Source organism: Thunnus albacares, chromosome 21 (genome assembly GCF_914725855.1).
Source record: "Thunnus albacares chromosome 21, fThuAlb1.1, whole genome shotgun sequence".
Lineage (NCBI taxonomy): Eukaryota > Metazoa > Chordata > Actinopteri > Scombriformes > Scombridae > Thunnus > Thunnus albacares.
In genome coordinates this window covers 8,816,513-8,837,859 of record NC_058126.1, presented here as the reverse complement: position 1 = coordinate 8,837,859, position 21,347 = coordinate 8,816,513, and the positions used below count along the sequence as shown (strand labels likewise).

At 39.8% G+C, this 21,347-nt stretch overlaps 1 protein-coding gene across 1 annotated transcript; it reads left to right on the top strand.

Annotated features, from left to right (window-relative positions):
• Window positions 1–211: 211 nt before the first annotated feature.
• Window positions 212–20,894, top strand: cdh19 (cadherin 19, type 2). The gene is made up of 12 exons (XM_044340242.1): window positions 212–403; window positions 5,113–5,494; window positions 5,632–5,926; window positions 7,617–7,736; window positions 9,329–9,496; window positions 10,563–10,750; window positions 12,031–12,284; window positions 13,644–13,780; window positions 14,101–14,222; window positions 14,567–14,684; window positions 17,295–17,546; window positions 19,053–20,894. Exons 2-12 carry the CDS (start codon window positions 5,252–5,254, stop codon window positions 19,574–19,576), a joined length of 2,421 nt encoding a protein of 806 aa, XP_044196177.1. The 5' UTR covers window positions 212–403; window positions 5,113–5,251; the 3' UTR covers window positions 19,577–20,894.
• The last annotated feature ends 453 nt before the right edge of the window (window positions 20,895–21,347 follow it).

The window sequence follows — 21,347 nt, the reverse complement described above, 5'->3', positions numbered from 1 at the left end:
GTTCGCAAAAATGGAGAGAAAAAAATTAGAGAGGGTGAACAGATAGAAATCCATTTGTAAGTCTGGGCTGTGACTATTTGCATGACGATGAAGGCCCCGAGTGTTCTGCAGTGTTCAGATGTGAGTCCCAGACAATAGAGCCTGTGTTTGTTCTTTCCCGGGAAGTTTGAGAAGGACAGAAAAAGGGGAGAGAAGACGAAGAAAAGGGGGAGGTCGTCAACGGAGGGGATTACGCATTGTGAGAACCACACGCATTTGCTTCTACCATTGTGGTGACTGAATTGCTTTCCAGTACCAGGGTATTTAGTTAAGCAGATTGTGTTTCCTTACACCCCGTGATGATCTCTCTTGACGGCGGTTGGTGACAAGTGGCTTGGGGGGACAGCAGCAATCACACAAACAGGTGGGTGTGGTGGTGGACGCTATGCATCCTATAAGAGACTATTTTTTTTTGTCAGAAGATAATTGGATGCAATTTTACATATATTATCCAGGGAAGGATGTATAGATAAATATAAAGATGTTTTCAACATGAAAGGGGACTCTACAGAGCATCAGAAAAGCTGAGTCGTCATTTGTTTACATGAGTCCAGGGGTTCTTTGTATATGTTGGAGCAAGAAATCTGTAAATTTCCTGTATCTTGTGAGATGGCTGCTGGTATTAGCAGTGTTGTGCTGTCTGAAATTATCATGTTTTAAATTGCTAAAGAAATAACATTAAAGGGGGTTTAATTAAGTGTCAAACAAAGTGATGTAGAGGTTTTTTTTTAGCTGACCATTTGAGACCTCTGTTAATAATCTGAAAATGATTATTTCATTGAAATAAACATGCTTTTTTTTCTCCTTCTCACATTAAGTTATTGGCTTCTGTGTGCTGGCCTATAGTATGCAGCAACAAAACACATGCCTTCAGTGCGTTCCACCTTGGGAAATGTTTTTATTTAGAGATTATTCAAATGTAGCGTAATGAAATATGTTATTGTTTTCGTGGCCTTTCTTTAGGTTGGGACTTTCAGACATGTTTTCAGTATAAAGTAATTTGTATGACCATTATTTTGGTCCACTCATTCAAGGACAATACACAGTGATGCGTAAATATCTCATCTGCAACTGCAAAACGTCCTCAGTGCATGAGGAGAAAACCTTGGTTAAACAATGCAATGTATTTGTAATTCCAAACTGAAATGACAGCCATAAAGACATAGACATCATAAATAAACTCCAAATGTTGTCCATTGCTGAAACCTGAAGGTGCAATATGTGTCACAAACTTCTTTTCATTACATTTTCATAGATAATTATCTTTCTCTTTGTCTCTTTTTTCTTTTATAATAACTTCAGTTGATTATTTTTCGCTCATGAAAAAGTAAGGAAAACAACAGGATTTAGTGCTATCGCTGATAAATTCATGACACTTTGCTTAACAGTAACGATTTCCACTTGAGCACATGATAAAAGCAGACAAATTACTTACTAACAAGTACATGATGGTTTGACATTCCCCTGTTGCTTTATCTCAGTCTCTGGACTCATTTGGGGTCCTGATTTAGGAAACGTAAACTACATGTCAGTGTTATTGTTTTACAGAGCTGAACAGTAAACAAGTCCCATGATAGGCTCCCAAATGACCAATTAAGGACATTTTGTCTTGCAAGGGTGATCTTAAAGAAGTGAGGCTTCACAGATGGATTTCTCTTCAAAATTGCAAATAGTTAAATGAGAGGTCTGATTCTATATTTAGACCCACTGTAATGTTTTCAGCTTTACACATTTATACTTTTCCTTTTCTTTTTTCAATGAGCATACATAAGACCAAGTCAGAAGACTTGTGAAAGAAAAACATAATTAATGCTCATATTAAGTTAGCATTACATAGCAGTTGGCGTTGGCAGAGTATAATCATATTGATGTGTCATCCACAATGTCAAGAAGAAGCAGCTTTTTCTTCATTGTTGCGTTTCACCATTTGCGTTGGCACATTACACACATTTTATTAGCATCCTAGAACCATTTCTACAACAGAGCAGCTTTTTATTAGCTAGAACACATCCCCACACAGGAAAATAATGTGACGGTCTCAGTGCATCTAGTGCTTAACATTGTGAGACTGCCGCTCATTGTCATCCTGTCATGTGGTAGAGAAGCGTACTGTATATACAGGCTACAGGAGGTCTGCTGGAAATGGGAGGAAGGCCCAATAGAGGTAATGAATGGCTGTCAACCACAGGGTACTCTGCATGTACTGCATGTCATGTAGAAATGACAATTTCTTTTGAAAGGAGAAAATTGACCATAGCGTTCAATGGTGTTTTTTTTTTTTACACAGTTTATATATATACTTTACTTTCTCTAGATTTTTCTCTCTACTTATACAGCTGTAAGTGATAACTGATGGTATGAAAGGCTCACATGTAGCCTATCAATCACTATACTGGATTTTTTTTTTTTTAAAGTCAGACTTTGGCAGGTTCACTGTTATTATCAAGCACTATCAGGATGGCTGTCACACATGGACGTGTTTTACTTGATCCCAAACACCTTTGATATTTACAGACCCAGAGCCAGGAGTTTTTCTCATACCCACTATTTTCCCAGAATTTCATCACTTATTTCTTGAAAGGTCCATTTAGTTAAATTGGCTCCTAAACATTTGTTGACCTGTGCACTATTCCGGCCACATCAGTAAAGGCTGATACCCCTAGAAAGATTTTTTTAAGCAGACTTCTTGGCATGTTGGCAGCCAAGCAGTTGCTCAGAGTAACATCATTGAGGGCTGTTGTCTAGTTTTGGCTGAAGGCGTTCAGTTTGGGCGCGTGCTTGGCAGCCCTATGAAAGACCATAACAGCTCACGATTCACTGGCCACTAATTGGAATGTCACTCCACAATGCTTGGAGATATGAATACGGTCTGTAAAGACATACATAAGCACAAACGCACACTCTCATCCACATTCTGTATCGAAATTGAATTTCAGAAATGAAAGTCTGCATCAGTAATTGATTTTACCAGCTCATTACAAATGGATCTTGACAGCTAATTTACTTTTACAAGATTAAACATGACCATTATGGGCTGTTAACGCATTAATACTGCAACTACTCTAACTGCTGAAACAACTCCCCACTATGTACTCTATATTTTAAATTTCCCCCGGGACCACCCATGCTAAAAATCATCCACTTGTGTTCCTGTGCACCACTTTGGATTAAAGCGACCACATTGTGGGGCTGTATATGTTATGTGCTGATATTACAGTGTCAAAAAGCTCTATTAAAAATGTTCAGAATTATGGCTGCTATGAGTGCTGATGTATGGTTTGCTGCTTGACTGGAGAGCAGTACAATCGGGTTGAGGGTTTTATGTCTAGACAAATAATTTGTGTGCTTTTCAAAGTAATCGACTTTATAAGACAACAGTCTAAAAAGTGATAGGAAAGCTAAAAGATATCCACGGTTGTGAAATAATGTAAACATATTTTTAATTCAGAAATAAGAATATACAGTAGTACAGTTTTTTTTACTCTCGTCAGCATAGGTGTGTTCACGGAAATAGCTAATTTATTAACTGAAAAGGAGAGATTACCTAGTCAAAACAGTCCTCAACACCAATTATTACTGTTGATGGCAAATATGACAAAGCAGGGATATGAGATATTGGTCTCCTTGACAGTGACATGTTTCTGCAAAGTTGACAGTGGATGGTTATTGTTGAGTGCTGGAAAAAGAAGTCACAGTTTACCGATTAAGGAAACTGATGTCTGCTAACTTCAGCAAGGTTGTCATTACAAGATATTGTATTTGTGCGGTCCTAACTAATTTCCTGTCTCATCTGACTTTCAATGTCCTTACACTCTTGACCCTGATCTTGGTGCACATTGTAATCAGTGCATTGATTCTACTCATAGTTTGTCAGAGGCATGTGTGTCTTGTTTTCCATGTCTGGGGAGACATTGATCTAATTAGAAGTCTTCATTAGTCAGCTGCAGAGTGCAGTGTCATGCTTAAGGAATGATGTTCAGGCCCTGCTCCCCCAATGAAACACAATACAAGGCCTTGTCTGAATTTCAAAACAGAGGGCTGTTTTCAGCCGCCTATGCAGGACTGCAGGATGTGAAATAACAAAAAAGGAAAAGAAAAAGGAGAGCTCAGACAAAGGGTTTGGCTTTTTCTTGTACAACACAATTCTGCTCTGGCTCTCTTGCTTGAATTTGTTATACATCTGAGTTGTTGTTGTGCAATGGATTTGACATAACTCTTCAGATAGATAAGAAGGAATCATATCATCATAGAGTGCATATAAAACAGTGTTTCTCAACTTTTTTTTTTTTTTTTCTTTCAAACGTACAGTGTACCCCCACAGCCACTTCAAGTACCTATTCACTGGCATATAAAAGTGAATATTGTTGGGTGGTTTGGTCGAGTTTGCATTTGTACTGTACTTCTCAGAGTAGCTGAAGCTGGACACGTCAACTGTTTGTCCATATCAATTACTTTACAATTACTGTAGCTATTTCAACTACTTATCCAGTATTTTAGCTAACCATTTCAACTGCTTAAGCCTTAATTTAAGCATTAATTTAGTTATCTATTTAAACCATTTATCCCTTATTTTTATCTAACAATTAACATATATCAATTACTTTTAGCTAACTATTTCATCTATGTATTTATTTTGTAGTGTTCGATGTTACAGATGATTCAATATGATATTGATATTTCTTAATCGAATCGTGATTTCTGTTTTTTCAAATTAGTTCAGCTATGCTACAATCATTCTACATAACCCCACCATGCAACTGCAGGGTGGGGATATGTGGAATGATTTTTTCTTTCTTTTCATCTACAGCATGTCAACTCTTCAAGTTAGATTTCCCCTTTCGTACAATTAAAATTCACTCGGATATGACACCCTTTTAAAATGTGTGAATGTGCCTTTGTAATTAAAAAAAAAAAGAAACTACTAAGCATACATGTATTTATAGATTTTGTAATTAAACAGCTAATTTTTATACTACATTAAAACATATTTCAATTTCCCTGTTTTACAGTTTGTGTGCACTGCTAGAAATTTCTCACTGCAGCCATTAATTAACTTGTTAACTTTTATTTCAGAGATATGAGCATGCATACAAACCACATAATAACAAGATGGGATACAGCACTGCCGGGATCATGAATTACTGTACTGTCGAATGAAGAATTGGTAGCACTGGACCAGTGACATCTCTATCCTATCCTCTGTCCACTAACCATGTGTGCAGAGGAAATGCAAGGATGGACAGTAAAAATGAGCACGCCGAGTGTTTTGGCCATGGTGACAGTCTTTTCTATGATTCCTGGCGGGGTGCTGAGCGATATGAGAGGTACTCAGGGTCTGGAAACTCAACAATTGGCCCAGGGGCCCACTCATCTGCACCGTCGCCTGAAGAGAGGCTGGATCTGGAAACAGCTGTTTGTCCCCGAGGAAGATCCCACTCCTCGTGTTATTGGCCAGGTATCGCTTCAGACTGAATGTCCTCCATGTCCTTGATACAGTACTTCCCTTTGAAAAAGCATGTTTTCTAGTTACCCGTGAAACAACTGGCTTAAAAAAAATCAAACTTTCATCTACTTTACCCTCTCTTTTTGCAGCTCAGATCTGATTCTGACCGAGGCGAGTTTTCCATCAAGTATATATTATCAGGAGAAGGCGCCGGAGATGTGTTTGAGATAGATGAGTATTCTGGTGAGATCCGGACATTGAAGAAGCTTGACCGTGAGGAAAAGGCCTTCTATGTCCTTCAAGCACAGGCCATCAACAGGAGGTCCAACGAACCAGAAGAGCCCCAGTCAGAGTTCATCATCAAGGTGCAGGACATCAACGACAATGTCCCCCAGTTCCAGAATGAGCCATATGTGTCCAGCATCCCAGAGATGTGTCCAACCGGTATGTTTGAAAAAGATGAGGGGAGAGGCCACGGTTAGCAATAAGAGTTCAGAATACAGGCACGCAAAATGAAGTTTAAAGGCTCAGTTGCTTGGTAATTTGTTATCTACTAAGGTTTTGAAATCTCTCTTTTGGATTTTGTGATTTCTGCCTTCACCCCAATACAATGGAATGGAATTTAATTTGTGGTGCTCATAAAATGGGAAAATAAAAATTTCAACAGCAACCTTTTTCCCAAAATCTACCACAGACCTAGAGATTTCATTGGAGCCACTTTGTACTGAAGAATTAGTTCTTATAAAAACTTATAAAAACTGCAGTGAGGTCTGTGGATGACCAAGAAAATCATTAACACTCATTTTGATGATAAATGTTGCTGTCGAATTTTTTTTAGCCATGCTAGCAGCAGATAACAGTGTCGGTTGGTCCACCACTTTGGTCCAAACTGACACAACAACTACTGGTTAAATTGCCATCAAATTTTACACAGGAAATAATGGTCCCCAGTGGATGAATCCTATATTACTTTAGTGAACCTCTTACTTTTCCTCTAGCGCTGTCTTCAGGTCAAAATTGCAATTTGTCCAGTACATTATTTTATGACTAAATACGTAGTGCTAATTAGCAAATGTTAGCAGGTTAGTATGATAAGCTAAGATGGTTAACATGGAAAATATCACCTGCATTGACACATTGTCATTGTGAACATGTTGACATTAGCTTTTAGAGCACCGCTGTGCCCAGTACAGCCTCACAGAGCAACTAGCATAAATTAGCTAGCTGCATACTCTTAGTCTTGCAAATCATGATCATTTTTGTGCACAAACAAAAGTAATTTATTGTTTCCAAGAATATATTTTCAAATAAAATTTCTTAACTTGAATATTGCATGAAGATAGTGAACAAAAGGTTATATGAATGTCTGTCATCTGTCGCCATTCAGGAAGTTAAAAGTATTGGATTCTGTATCATAGCTTGGATGCCTTTATGGATAAATTTCTTAAATAATGTTATTACAACCAATGCCCTTTCATACCACAAACATTACCATTTCAATTTATATGTAATCTGCTTTTGCAGTATAATATTGCTCTTGTAATAAATCATAATGTATTTGACTCTGAAAGAGAAAGTGAGAGGGGAAGGCTGGAGTGCAGATGACTGAGAATAAGAAATGTTGCGGTAAATCCCTGCCTGTGAAAAAGAAAGGCGCTTCCTGGAAGAAAAAAAAAAAGAATGAACAAGAGAGACAAAAGGACTGACGGAGAGAAAGATAGAGAGCAAGGTGAGGAGAAGGATACGGCAAGCAGAGAAAACGGTAGTAAGTGTGAAAGATAGAGAGGTGAAACCGAATCAGAGTGCGAAGGAGAGAAAACGAGGGGCAGGTGGATAGTGAGAGGAATGTCGCCACAGGGCTGGAGAGGTTGTCACGCACACCTGCACAGCCTTACTGAGTTGTGAAAGGCCAACGCTGCTCCCCACCCCCACCTCCCCAATCCTCGGCCCTTTGTCAACATCCCTCCTCTAACTCTACCTCAACCTCACCCCCTCTCTTTTTCCATTTCCACCGCTTCCCCCCTGAGCCAGACAGACAGACCCTGCGGGACTATGGCATAATCACTTTATTTCCCCGTCGACTGGAACTGCTGCCTGAGCTAACTCTGACTGTGTGATCCGTTCCCCCCCACAGGGACCACAGTGGCCCAGGTGACAGCCACAGATGCTGATGATCCCATGTTTGGAAACAATGCCAAGCTCATCTATTCCATCCTGCAGGGGGAGCCCTACTTCTCTGTGGAGCCAAAGACGGGTACAAGTAGCCGTCAGCCACGGAGTCTTTCACTTCATACTATCCTTTATTCGTTATCTGTGGAGAGAAATCTCTTAGCAACCACATTTTTTTCCTTTCCAATTTCAGGTTGTTGAGACAGGAAATTATCTTGTTTTAGGGCATTTTCCCTTTAGTCCCAGTCACTTTTGACAACTCAGACACCATTTATAACTTCAGAGATTGTTTAAATTCCCCTGGCAAGTTTATCTTTTAAAGCAACTATTGACAAATAAAGCAACTTTTTCAGACCAGTGGTTAGAAATGTTAGTGTTTATACCCCTTGACAGAAAATTGGTAAAACAGAGGCCAAATGCATGTAAATTTACACTGCATTTCTCTTGTAATACAGAGGTCAGTTCTAGCACTTCCCACACACATTGTTGACCTTAACTGTGAGAAGTTGGGGGAGGGCATTATTGACGTCGGAAAAATGTTTAAAAGCAAGTTAATGCAATAGCTAATAGGGCAATTCTGACTTTTTAGGCTGCCCCCATAGAGGAGTTGCCAGCAGTTGACTTTAGACTACTTCATGTTGCAGTTTCGCCCACGGCTTCTGAAAGAATGTGGCCAACAATATACTACATTTTTCTTATTGTCAACAGATTCCATGGAAAGATTAAACCAACAGCAAAGTGAGTGATCCGACTAAAAAGCATTGTCTGTGTAGCCAAATCCTCTACGGCATAGACCTCCATTGTTGTCTAAAAACTATGAACAACATATCAATGAGCCACATCATTGCACTGGGTGACACATTCTACATTACAATGAACATAGCTACTTTAGTCAAAGAAAATAGTCCCCAACAAATGCACTGTTTACTCCTGTGTGAATAACGTCTGCTGAAAACTACAGTCCCCAGCTGTTACTTAAATGAAATGATATAGCTGTGATCCATTTTAAAAGATTTTTCTTTAGTATATGAAGGGGCTTGGGGCTTAGTGCCACAAACAGGAAAGTACTGAGGGACAGACTAATGGCTTGTTGGTTTTGGTCTTTTCATGGAATTTGTTGACAATATATATATAACACCAGCCTTATTTTTAAAAAATATAGCTTCTTTTTGGCATTTTTACCTGGTCAGCTTGCTAATTTAGTGGTCACAATAACTAGATACTGTATGCTCAGCACAAAGCGAATGTGCTCACAATACAACAGTGATAGCTAGCTGTCTAGATACTGTGATTAGCGAATGGCCGCTGAGAAGCCGATGTAATCGAAACACGAGATTAGACGAATCAGTAATTGAAATAATCACTTCTCATGTAAATATAGCACATGAATTTGCATGTCTATTCAATTCTCTTGATTCAAATTGTTCATCTGTTTACTATTTCATCCACTCTGGCCTGACAGAGGAAGCCTTAAGTCATCTGAAAACCCTCTTAATATTTCTTTGTGTACTGATTAAATCTGCAGACTTGAAGTTTATTGTGGTGCATTTTTACTGCACGGCTCTCTTATAGACTAATTGAGGCAAGTCGTCTGGTTTAAAAAAGCAAAGAAAACCATCCATACATGCTGCTTTAATGAACACAACTCTCTTCTCTGTCTATCTCCTCCACTCGCAGGTATTATTGTAACATCTTGGCCAAACATGGACCGTGAGGCCAAAGAGGAGTACCTGGTGGTGGTACAGGTGAAGGATATGCTGGGCCTCAGTGGCGGTTATTCCTCCTCCACCACAGTCACTGTCAGCCTGACTGATGTCAACGACAATGGACCCACATTCCAGCACCGTGAGTCACTTCTATGACTCACAGTGATGCAAACACCAGGCCACATATGCTCAATGAAATCAATGAAAGACTGCAAAGCATTGCAGGCTGTGAGGACATGTTTGATATTATACCTAAGAGGTATTTATTTGATCACACTTCTCCGGTTCCGGTGGGTGGTTTGTGCTGCCAGCGCTGCATTCGCTGTACGCATCATGTTATTCAGCTGGCAGCCAAAATTAAAAGGAGACAGTCGAAGAATGAGAGAAGAGGGGAGGGAGGAGGGTAAGAGACAGGGAAGGAGGTGGGGATGTTGGGTTCATCTGCGTGTGCACGTGTACATGTGTCGCCCACTGGATGAATTTAATCATTCACACATGAGAGGACATTTGTCATGACCTTTGGAAACAAACCTAGCCTTCTCGGCGATAAACCTCACTAAATGAATGCCCTGGGAAGAAATCAATTCTGTAGAAATGAGACGGCAAGGATGATACTTTTAACTATTAATGTCACATTCACATTCATTGCTAGTGCTACTGTATCCCATGGATTCTATGTTCAGTGAAAATGCCTTATAAATATTGTACGGCCCGCACTTCACTTTGAACTGTGCCCTCTGTTTTGTCACATAATTGCAAATTATTATCAGCAAAGATTTTTTTTTCAGGAGCAGCTGGTTGCCTGTTGAGTTCCTCCTAGTTGTGGCAGCCATCCAAATAGAGTCGCTCAAAGACACAATCACATTTTCTCATCTTCTTATTAGAGTTAGGCTGGGATTATGTGGAGTTGCCACAACTTATCTGTGACTCACACAAATTGACCTTCCACCACAATGTTCTCCCTTCTTATCACTTTACACACTCTCTTGACTAGCTATTAACAACTTACTGTCAAGTTCTGTGGGCGATGTTTCAGTGAGGAAAACTTTTTTTTATTTGCTGTTTTTTCTCCAAACATGAGTTATCATTACTTGCTGCGAAAAAGTACAGATTTTATGGTCCTTTTGATATCCTATTCCACTGTTCAACCTCTTAAGCTAATGATGCCAACATGGAGGTGTGTAAAACATTCGTGTTCTTTTCAGATTTGTACACCTTCGCTGTCCCTGAGAATGCAGCCGTGGGCACCACAGTAGGCAGGATTATGGCAGAAGACAGCGACATTGGCATCAATGCTAGAATGACTTACAGTCTGGAGGACCTGGAGGAAAGCTCCACTTTTATCATTCAAACAGATCCAGTAACGCAGGAGGGAGTGATTCTACTGGCCAAGGTGATTTCTACAGTGCATTGTACATCACATTAGATTAAAGATTCAAAGCTTTACTGTCATATGCACAGAGATAGAAGTGTCACTGCGCAATAAAATTGTGAGTTTGTTGTCTAAATTTATTGCCATCCATAGAGAATAGAGGTTCTTTTAAATTAGATTTTAAAAAGTTAGAAAACCAATTTTAGAAAGAAATAAAATAAGTAAATTTAAAGTATAAACATGACAAAACCATACAATAAGAGTCCAAAGAGATTCCCAACGTTGTCTCCTAGAAATTACGTTCAAATACGACTGAATTGTTCTCCCACTTACATCACATTGACAAATGTAATCACTGCCATGGATTATGTTCACAAGCAACTTTTTATTTTTTTTAATTTTGAAGGACTCAAGCTCTACATTTGTTTTCAGTGCCAAAACAAACATAAAAAGTTTAATGATGTTGTAGTAGTATTAGCAGATATTGTACTGCAAGATCAGATATTTTGGTGGATATTTACTTGTGTACTTACTAAATAATTTAACAACATTTTCTCATTATGTTTGAGAGAAAACGTAATTCAGGCAGTGTATGTTTAAAGCAAAACGCATTGATACAGGCGGCTAGTTTCTGTGTTTACTTTCAATAATAATAATCTGAGCCTGTCAGTGGCAAAAACAAGCACTTTTAGCGGATGTACGCAATAGCCCCAAAAGATTACACTGCAGCCTGTTTCACGGCTGCCGACTGAAGCGCTCTTGCTCAATACTGGACCAATTTCAAAAATTTTTGTCCCCATTTGTCACTTAAATCCAAAATGATGGGAAAATAGGTTGAAAATACAGAAGTTTCCCTTTAACTTTCAGTTATAATCTTTTTTTTTTTCTGCTTCATACTTTATTTTTTCCCTGATACAATATCCTTCTTCTTTAGCACAGGAGATTTCAATTTAGATGGTGTGATAATAAAATTTAAAAAACAACAACAAACAAACCTGACTTTATTGAGTGCAGCTGGTTTGCATGCTGTTTTCTTATTGCTAGCATCATCATGGTAATTGAAAACACAGCATTTTTTAAATCTATACTCACAGCTGGTAGCTTATTGACACAGACAAAACAATTTTAACATCCAGTCTGAGTCGTGTCCACCTCTCAGCGGAATAATCATTGTCTTAAGTTGGCAAAGCATATTTGAAAAACTGTTACTCTTACTGGTTGCGTAATGATGATGAATAAGTTGTTTTCCGTTTATAACTGCCGTGGTATTAAAATGAATGATGAATTTCTTCCCTTTACAGCCTTTGGACTATGAAAATAAGAGGCGTTTTGTGATGGCTGCAGAGGCAGTCAATGAACATGTGGACACTCATTTCCTGTCTCTGGAGGAGTTCAGGGACAGGACAACGTTGAAGATTGTTGTGGAGGACGTGGACGAGCCACCTGTCTTCCTCACTCCGGTCTATGAATGGAAAGTTCCTGAAAATGCAGCTGTGGGAACTACAGTTGGCAGTGTTAGTGCCAGAGACACTGACACAGTCAACAATCCCATCAGGTAAAGTGAACCTTCTAAACACTCACCGGGAAGAATGGCATCTGCCACCCAGCTGCCAGTATGATAATGACGAGGTAGATACCCAAGCTGGTGGGGGCGGAACATCCCTAGACAGCCTGCCCTAGACAGCTTCCTCCACAGGGTGAAAAATCATTCCATTTCAAATAGTGTTACTGGCTCGGTGCATCCATTTTTACCCTTGATCTCTGGATACCCTGTACATGGTCATATTTATCTCATATTACTCTAGTAGGAAATGAGCCCTGCTGAATAAATCATGACGATTTTTTTTTTTTTTTTTTTTTTTATACCTCACAGGCTTTTCTATCTATTGCCGTGGTATTATCACAAAGCGACGTGGCTAGGACGTGGGAATGTAATAAAGCACCATACAAGGTGGCATATGGAATTGAGATTTGATGTCATTTGCAAGTGGGGCACGTTGCAGAGGAGACAGCAGCACTACTGGTGCCTGTAGTCCATCTCAGCACAGCTTAAGAGTGGCAGGTGCTGCATATCATCCCCAGTCTAGCGTCTATTACTGTCCCTTTGGTGACAGTGTCTCATTGATTAATAAATTCAAGCTGACATTTTGGGGGTTTCCACAGTTCTAGTAAATATGATTAAGTTTGCTTTGTGCAGATTGGCTTTGTTTTCCATGTTATTATCCGCAAAGTGGCTTGCAGAAACGATTCATTAGTTGGTGTGTTTTCCTTCTCGGTAACCCTAATTCACCATAGTGTTTTAATAAGTGTTAAAGGTATGGTGGTGTGAAAGACCTATGCAATACGCCAGATATTACAACAATTATGCTTGCTCGGTCTCTTGCTGATGAATTGAATATGAAGTTAATTATTTGCAGGCTTTTTCATATTTTGTTTTTTACATGAAATAAAATCACAGTCCCACACTTGTCACTCAGTATCAGGAAACAAGACACAGCTTTGTGTCGCTGGAGCTGCACCACCTGTAAAACTGTGTGGACAAGGCTATTTTTCAACTGAACAAAGTTTCTCTGCTTCCACAACTTTCTCTGACTCACTCTGTTTTTAAATGATATTCCCTCACTTTTGAAAAATAGAAAAAGTCCATGGTCAGATAAAAAAAAAAACAAAAAAGAAAAACCTGAAACTACACAAAATATGTCTATGCCTTGTGCGTTAGGTGCTTTGTTTTCACAGTGTTGTTGTCACTGAGTCACACTAGCTTGTGTGTGTGCTCTCTTTGTTGGATATCTGTCAACAGATTTAAAAATTGAGCAATTTGTCTAATTAATCTCCCTGTTGCATTGCAATGTTTTGTTTGCCCAAAAAAACAACCTTGCCTGCTAAATATGTGTCTCTGTGATTTTTCTTCCAGATATTCAATTGACAAAAGGAGTGATACCACAAAAGCTTTCAAAATAGACCCAAACAATGGAACTATAACTGTTGCTAAAGCTTTGGACCGAGAGACTGCAAACTGGCACAATGTGACTGTTGCAGCCAAGGAAACAAGTAAGGAACATCTTGTTCATGTGACCAATTTATGGCTTACTCAGTTGAGAAATCTGTCCAGAATATTCACAGCAGTACACTGATGACAAATATTCAATAGAGAGATTTGCCTTTATACTGTTTTTTTGATGTTCAGTCTGTTTTCTTGTTTTTGGAGAAAGCAGTAAAACATCAATTCCCATTTTTTTGGTGCCACATTCGTGATCCAAGAAGAACAAACATTTATCAGTCTTAAGTATTATTTTGACAGAGCTTTTACAAAGCATTTATGATACATGCACCCGGTGGACTCCAGCAAATGTCTATCTTCACTACTGCAGAGCAGAACCATTTATCCTCCTCTGTGGTGGTGTTCATCAAAGTGCTGGACATAAACGACAATGTGCCAAGGCTTGCAAGAGATTACCAGCCATATATCTGTGAGGGGACACAAGCGGGAGAAGTATGTATATAATGATGCACTGATGTTCATGATTTACTATACAGTAGTGTGGCAATGAACAAATGTGGACAGTAAAAGTTCTCATATTGTGTCATATTGTATTATATCACCACCTTTCTATTAGTCTTTATATGCATCTTTTTTAAAAATGAAAGGACTCAGAAGGAACCATTTGACTATTGTGTAGCACAACATTCATTGTCAGCTGCTAAATGAGATTCTGAGTACCATATTTCTGAGAACGCTGTATATGATTTCGTAGACTTCTTGGGAAATCTGTTTGTCTGTGTGCGGCTGCTTGTGCTGCTCATATTTATTCAGTAATGTGTCTTTGTGTCTCTCAGCTTATTCAGCTGCTCAGTGCTGTGGATCCAGACGACCCTGTGGAGGGACATCACTTCTACTTCTCTATGGTCCCTGAGAAACATATCAATCCAAATTTCACCATAAGAGATAATCAAGGTTACATTCAATAGATAATAAGACACAAATAATCCATCTGTCCTAAATACTTACCCATCTGTCTTGTCCTATCCATGATTTGTATACTATATATCAGACCAAAGATGCTTTATACTATTTGTATTTAAAGTTGTAATGTCTTTCGTGTTTAGAAGAATTATCTGCCTGAAAGAAGAACTCAGATGCCTCATGTGTATAATATTGTAGAAGAGAGTGAACCAAAACAGTAAAGATGTGGTCTGTAAAGCCAAAACAATGAGCTGAAAGGCTCTAAAGTGCTCCATAGAGCTAAGGATAACTGCAGTCAATTGATAATTCTATGTGGGCCCGTCACAATGAGCGACTCCTTTCACTTTAGACTGAGTCATTTGATCCATTGTTGATATAAAACTATTGATTGGAGAAGCTTCAAGCGAAACAGCAGAAAAAAATGGTTAATCTCAGAGCTGCTAGATAGACAGCGAGTGATGGAACAACTGTTAGAAAGTTTTTTGACACAGACTTCCTGACATTGGAGTAGAATAGAAGTTCTGTTATGTTATTCTAAGAAGTGGGCAGTAAATACTCCCTTGAATGACTCGATATGGTTGTGTTGGGACTCGGTTAGGAGCAGGTTTGGTTATTAGAGAGAGGAAGGAGGAGGAACAAGACGGCGGATGTGAACCATGTGGGGTGACATCATGCGAAACTTCCGGTCAATGGGGCTGACATGCAAGATTTGAACAGAGGCTGTGATTAATTAGCGACCAGCCAGTCAACACATGCCTCAGATTACCACAAAGGTGTCGGACAAAGCGGAGCGTCTCTGTTGCTTAGCAACGCGTGTCTGACTACTGAATAGCGTGTGTGAGCGTCGAAACGTGTGTGTGTGTGTGTGTGTATGTGTGTGTACATGCCAGTGGGGTTAGTAGACAGGAAAGAGTAAAAACACCAAAGAACAAAAGATCTCAGCGATTGTGAGGAGAAAGTGGCGCTCGCTTTTATTTCCACAGAGACGTGGCGTTTGAATGTCCTTATTCATCAGCCGTGGTCTGATTTCACAAATAAAATGCAACCCACAGTCTCATACTACAATGGCAGGTTAACACAAAGCTGTCTGAGCAGCAAACACAAATCAGTTTAGTGCGATAAACACAACCAAACACAAACCCGGTCCGTTAATTTCACAATAACAACAGCAATAAAGCTGAAAATAACATACTTTAGTAACCTCTGTCTGCCCAGACTTAAACCTTGTGTCCTCCTCATGCGAATAGGGTGTGTTTCAGTCCGTCTTTCAGGTCCATTTCGGCTCCTCAGGCTCGGATGCTGATGGGGGCCGTCCTCTTGCTCTGTCAGCGGGTTTCACTGCAGCCAATCCTCAGCAGAGTTGCGGAGGAAATCGCAGAGTTGACTCACTTAAAGACGAGTAGGGCACAGAGGTTAGAGTAAGTGGGCGAGTAACCTCTTCTCCTCCAACGAGGTTGAGATCGTTCGGCCTAGTCACAGTTATGTACGCACGGGAGTTACTTCCTTATTTTAGCCGTGCAAACAACTGGAAGTGTAGTTTTGTAGACCGTCTCAGGTGTTTCAGGTGCTGTCTCAGGTGCTGCCACTGGTCCCGTCCAGTGGGAGCCATGAGTTTGACTCTTCACACCTTGAGCAAAGCCTGATGGGAGCTGAAGTCCATTTTGGATTCCTTTTGTTCAACTTGGCGTCATTTCTTTGTTATAAGGCTTTATGACTGCGTGCAGGCCTGTCTTTGTCTCATGCATGTGGTGTATGAGGCCCAGCAGTTGCATTGAGACCCTCAGCATTAACGGGATTTGTATTATTATACATCTTGCACCAAGAAATTTCATCTCACAAATTACTGACATTTTCTGTCAGAGGCTTTGAGCTGTAGGGCAAAATATGCATGAAGCCTTTCTTAAAGTCCTGCATGGTAGCTGGAATAATGATGGTAAGCTGCGCCTACACTACAACCTGTATAACTGCATAAAAAAAGGGCACAATAGGAAAGGATATTTTTATGATTCCAAGAACTTGAACTTTAATGAATAAGAGTATCTGTAAGAATTTTGCAGCAACCTCCAGTAGCTTGTGGTGGTAGGTTAAGCAAATTGAAAGAGTATTTGTCTTGTAGCCAGTGGGCAGCCGACTTATTTCAAACTGTATAATGAAACATTGGCAGTTAAAATCGAACAGTGTGCAGCAGAGGGATGTTTGAATGTGTCGACTAAGGTACAGTGTTCAGGGTGGTTAGCCATGCAAGCACAGCAGTCCAGTCAGCAACCAGGAAAGGAATAATGAATCAAGAAGGAACTCATTTAATAAAACACATTTATATACGCCATAAGGCATATTTGATTCAAAAAAGTTACTGTTTGGTTCCTTACTAAAGTCTTACAGGTGCAAACACTGAAACATGTTTTCCAAATGCACTTCTGTACACACTGAAAATTTGATTTGAGCCTTTTAGAGAGTTTGGATTGTATTTTAAATCACATTACGTGTGACAATCCAGTTGTTCAGCTTATTTAGATTCCCCCAAAATATCAGCACTCACACTCTCATGTTTTTTTTAAGAATACTGAAAAATGCACTTCTTCCTCTTGACATCCTTCTCAGACAACACAGCCGGCATCATGGCACGCAGGAGCACTTTTACCCGCAAGGATCGGACCCAGTACCTCCTGCCTGTGGTGGTGACAGACAGCGGCTCACCAGCCCTCTCCAGCACCAACACTTTGACCATCAGCGTATGCAGCTGTCATCCTGCAGGCCATTGTCCCACAGGGGGGGTGGAGGCCCTCGCTCTGTCTATGAGGGTCAGTCTGCAAACCTTGTTAGGGCTACTGGTCTGCCTGGTCACACTGACAGGTGAGCAAGCATCGTCTTCCCATGTATTCCCATCCCATCTTAGTCCAGAATATCATGTGACGATAATAATAAAGAAATCCACTGGCTTTTTTTGGATTTTGGTCTCTTGGAGATCTTACTCATGTGGCATCAATATCATCTCTGTCTTAAAAATGAGAACATGAAAACTTATAGCTGCTAAAGCTGGAAGATTAGTCCATTTAAATTCAAGATGACAGGCTTGTTAGAGTTAACTTAAAATCAATCAATAATAATGTTCTTTCGGGGAGAAGATCTCTCTTTATGTAATTTTGAGTAAGCCAGACTTCCATCATACAGCCCCTAAAGACCTCTGTGAGGTATGGAGCAATTCAAATGTAAAAGACAGAGACAAAGAATAATGTTGATGTACTTCAAGCCCATAAAATTAGGCATCTTCAGATTTTTAAACAGCAAACAAAAAGAATATCTCAGGATTACCAGAGGTCTTGTTCTGCTAATATTTTGGCAAGAGTTTCTTCAGAGCTCAGTGAGATTGACAAGACAGATGTCTGGCTAAACAAGGTTGTTGCAAATGCTTGTTTTGTGTTTGCAAGTAGAGTGAAGTGAAATAGAGAACTGATTGTTTTTGCACAAAAGGATTTCACAAATGATGTAGACTTGAGAGCAAAAAAAAAACAATGCCAACTTTGAATAGTGCAAGATATCTATGATTATTTAACTGGTAGTTATTTAGCTAAATATCCAAAGGATCAAACTACCAAAAAGTCAGTATAATCATTTAAGGAATATTTGTCTCACTGATATTTTGTTGTAAAAAAAGTGACTCTTTTTCAGCAGATCTGTTGAGCTAGAGTTCCACCTCACATCATTTTGGCAAGTATATATGTATATAAGTATATAAACGTGTGAAACTGCAGGATTTTCCATTAACAAATTTTCCCTTTAATTTGAATCTCCCTTTTTTTTTTTTTAAACTCACCAGTGTGCCTTTAACACACACTTTTAAAATGCTGAAAGCTTGCAGAGCAGTTATGTCAGGTAATGAGTGTATTGGTTGCAATACATCAGTAGCAATGCCATCCTGGGACATTGATGGGTTTGCATAGTGAAGAGCTTTATTATGACCTCGGCTGCTTTGTGTCCTCCCTGTGCCCATCACATGAAAGATTAATGACAATACCTGCTATGCTAACATTCTGTCGGATGAGCACAATACGCGGAAAATAGACAGCAGAAACACTTTTGCATCACATTTTCGCATTCTTCCACTTGGAGGAAATAAAAGAATTCCTCTTACATGTGTGAGCTGAAATTAAAAAAAGATAATTTATTGCCTAATTTTCCCTCCTTTTGATTTTTTCATCTACAACAAGCTCCAGAAAAACAAATACGGCTGGTATTATTTTCAGTGCACTTGTACATTCTAAGTGCATGCTCCATCAGGCACCCTAGATGCTTTTTTGCTCACTAAGCTCATGCCCTGGTGTTTAACTGCAATGATCTCCTACTGGGTTGTGTCTGCAGTGCTGTCAATTCTAATGCTGATGGTGAGGAGACACAGGCGGAAACAGCAGGAGGGGCTGGAGGTGGAGGTGAAGGAGCTGGAGCTGCCTGAGACGGTGTCGCAAAAGGTGCTGTATTACGGAGAACCGAGATGTGGAGGAGAGGACCTGGATTTCTGTCAGCCCGTCGTCCCGCTGCGCCCCCACCCGAGGAGGAGGGAGAGGAGGCTCCGAAGGGAGGACATCAGGGCCAGCATACGAATGTCCCTCCTCAGAGAAGAGTCCCGACTCATCGGTCCGGAGGATGAGGTCTTCAAGCAGTTTATTATGGACAGGCTGGCAGAGGCAGATCAGGATCCTTACGTGCCCCCATTTGACTGCCTGAGGACCTATGCGTACGAGGGGTCAGGGTCTCCCACAGGGTCCCTGAGCTCATTAGAGTCGTCTACCTTTGAGCTTGAACCTGATCAACCAGTTTGCAGTCCCAGACCTTGCTTGGTCAGACTTACACCATGGTATGGCGGACAAGATGAGGACACCTTCTGAGGGGCTCTTCTTATAATTTTACATGGCTGTTCGTCAATAATGACAAAGTTTGTGTCAAGAGCTGCACTTAAAGATAAAATCAACCCTTATATAACTTAACATAAAAAAGCTATTGTTGGCATGCCTTGCATATCTGGACCCATTTTTTTCTGCTGTATTTTTTATTCTATAACATGTTATGACACTTCAGCTACAATGGAGTTTAAGCATTCAAAGCTATATGTTATTAATATCAGTTTCACCCTTAAACCACCATTTAGCAACAATCAAACATCATCCATTGTTGTCATCCATTGTTCTTATTATCACCAGAAAAAGACTTTACCAGACTTGAATCATAGAGGTAGCAGAACACTGTCATTTGTTTTTGAAACAGTCATATGGGTTGATTTGGAAGGCACTGGCAAAAAATGTTCTTTGGGTATAAGGGACTTGTTGCATGGAAAAGCAGCATCAATAAACCATTGTCTAATCTAGCCACAAGACAGGTTACATTATGCAAAATCTCACTTTTTCTTCACTGGATGAACTCTCACTCTGTTTTATTCACAGTAGGCTACCATGTTTCTATCATGCCCGCCCACCCACACTGGGAATAAGTCACCAGTGAGTGAACAGGTTAGTCCACGCCCCGGTTGCTGGAGTCACAAGTGAAAGTCAGTTTGGCAGATGGTTAAAAGAAATGGAGGTGCAGCAGAAAAGGCGACTTAAGGGAAAATGGATACACCAAAAATATGTTAAAATGCACTGACATAACACTCATTGATATGCTGAAAAATGTAAGAGTAAGCTATGTATTCATGCTATAATTACTGCCATTATTAGTGTGAAAATATTACACCGGCTGTATAATACATGCAGTATTACTGACCTGTGAATTTTTAATATGAGATACTATCTGCAATAGAATATCATTCCGTCTTAATCAGCATTTTGGCTCATAATGGTTTGAATATGTATTTGAATTGTCCTGTATGAATTCATATAATGTGTACTCCCAATATATACGTGTAAGGCCACATGTTTTTGTTTCCTGATTAGCTTTATTCCCACAGAAATGAAGAATATCCATTAAATATCAAGTCTTTAACATGCATTATGCTGTATGATATGACTCTCTGCTTTCTGTTGATTCACCAGAGAGCACATCACACTAGTCTTGTCAAACCAATCAGCAGCGGATAGAGCACGTGGGTGACTGGCAGCAAAGTAAGGTTAAGAGGAGAAAAAGTTTAGCCAAGGCTTTATTTGAAATGTCTAAAAGGAAATGAAACTCTTGAGAAACACAACAGCTTGGAGTGCTGTGGGGAAAAAAAAGTGCATAATAAATAACGCCTCTCTTCTTTCTTCATGGTCATTTATAACATTATTGGCAAACACTACATGCTCGCAGTTAGTTGTGTGGGCGGCTGCTCGCGGGGTGACTTGAGGTAATTGCATGGTGATGAGGTCCAGCCCCCTCACCTTCTCATACACTAATTGGGCAGTTTGCTGTCTGCGAAGGTCAGCATTTGCATCAGAGAGAATATAGTTCTCACAGAAGAAATAACTGAGGAATTTCATACACAGACCATTTAGAAAGAAACACTGGGAATAAAAGACAATATGAGGGAAACAACTAATTGCTCGAATCTATTCAGCTTTTCCTTTCCCACTGTGGTTACTTGTATGAATAGGTGCACCACTCAGCAGGACAATTTCCAGACATCACCACAACTCAAAGTGAGCTTCAAATAGCTCCCACTGTTGGAAACAATCTAGTCGACCAGTG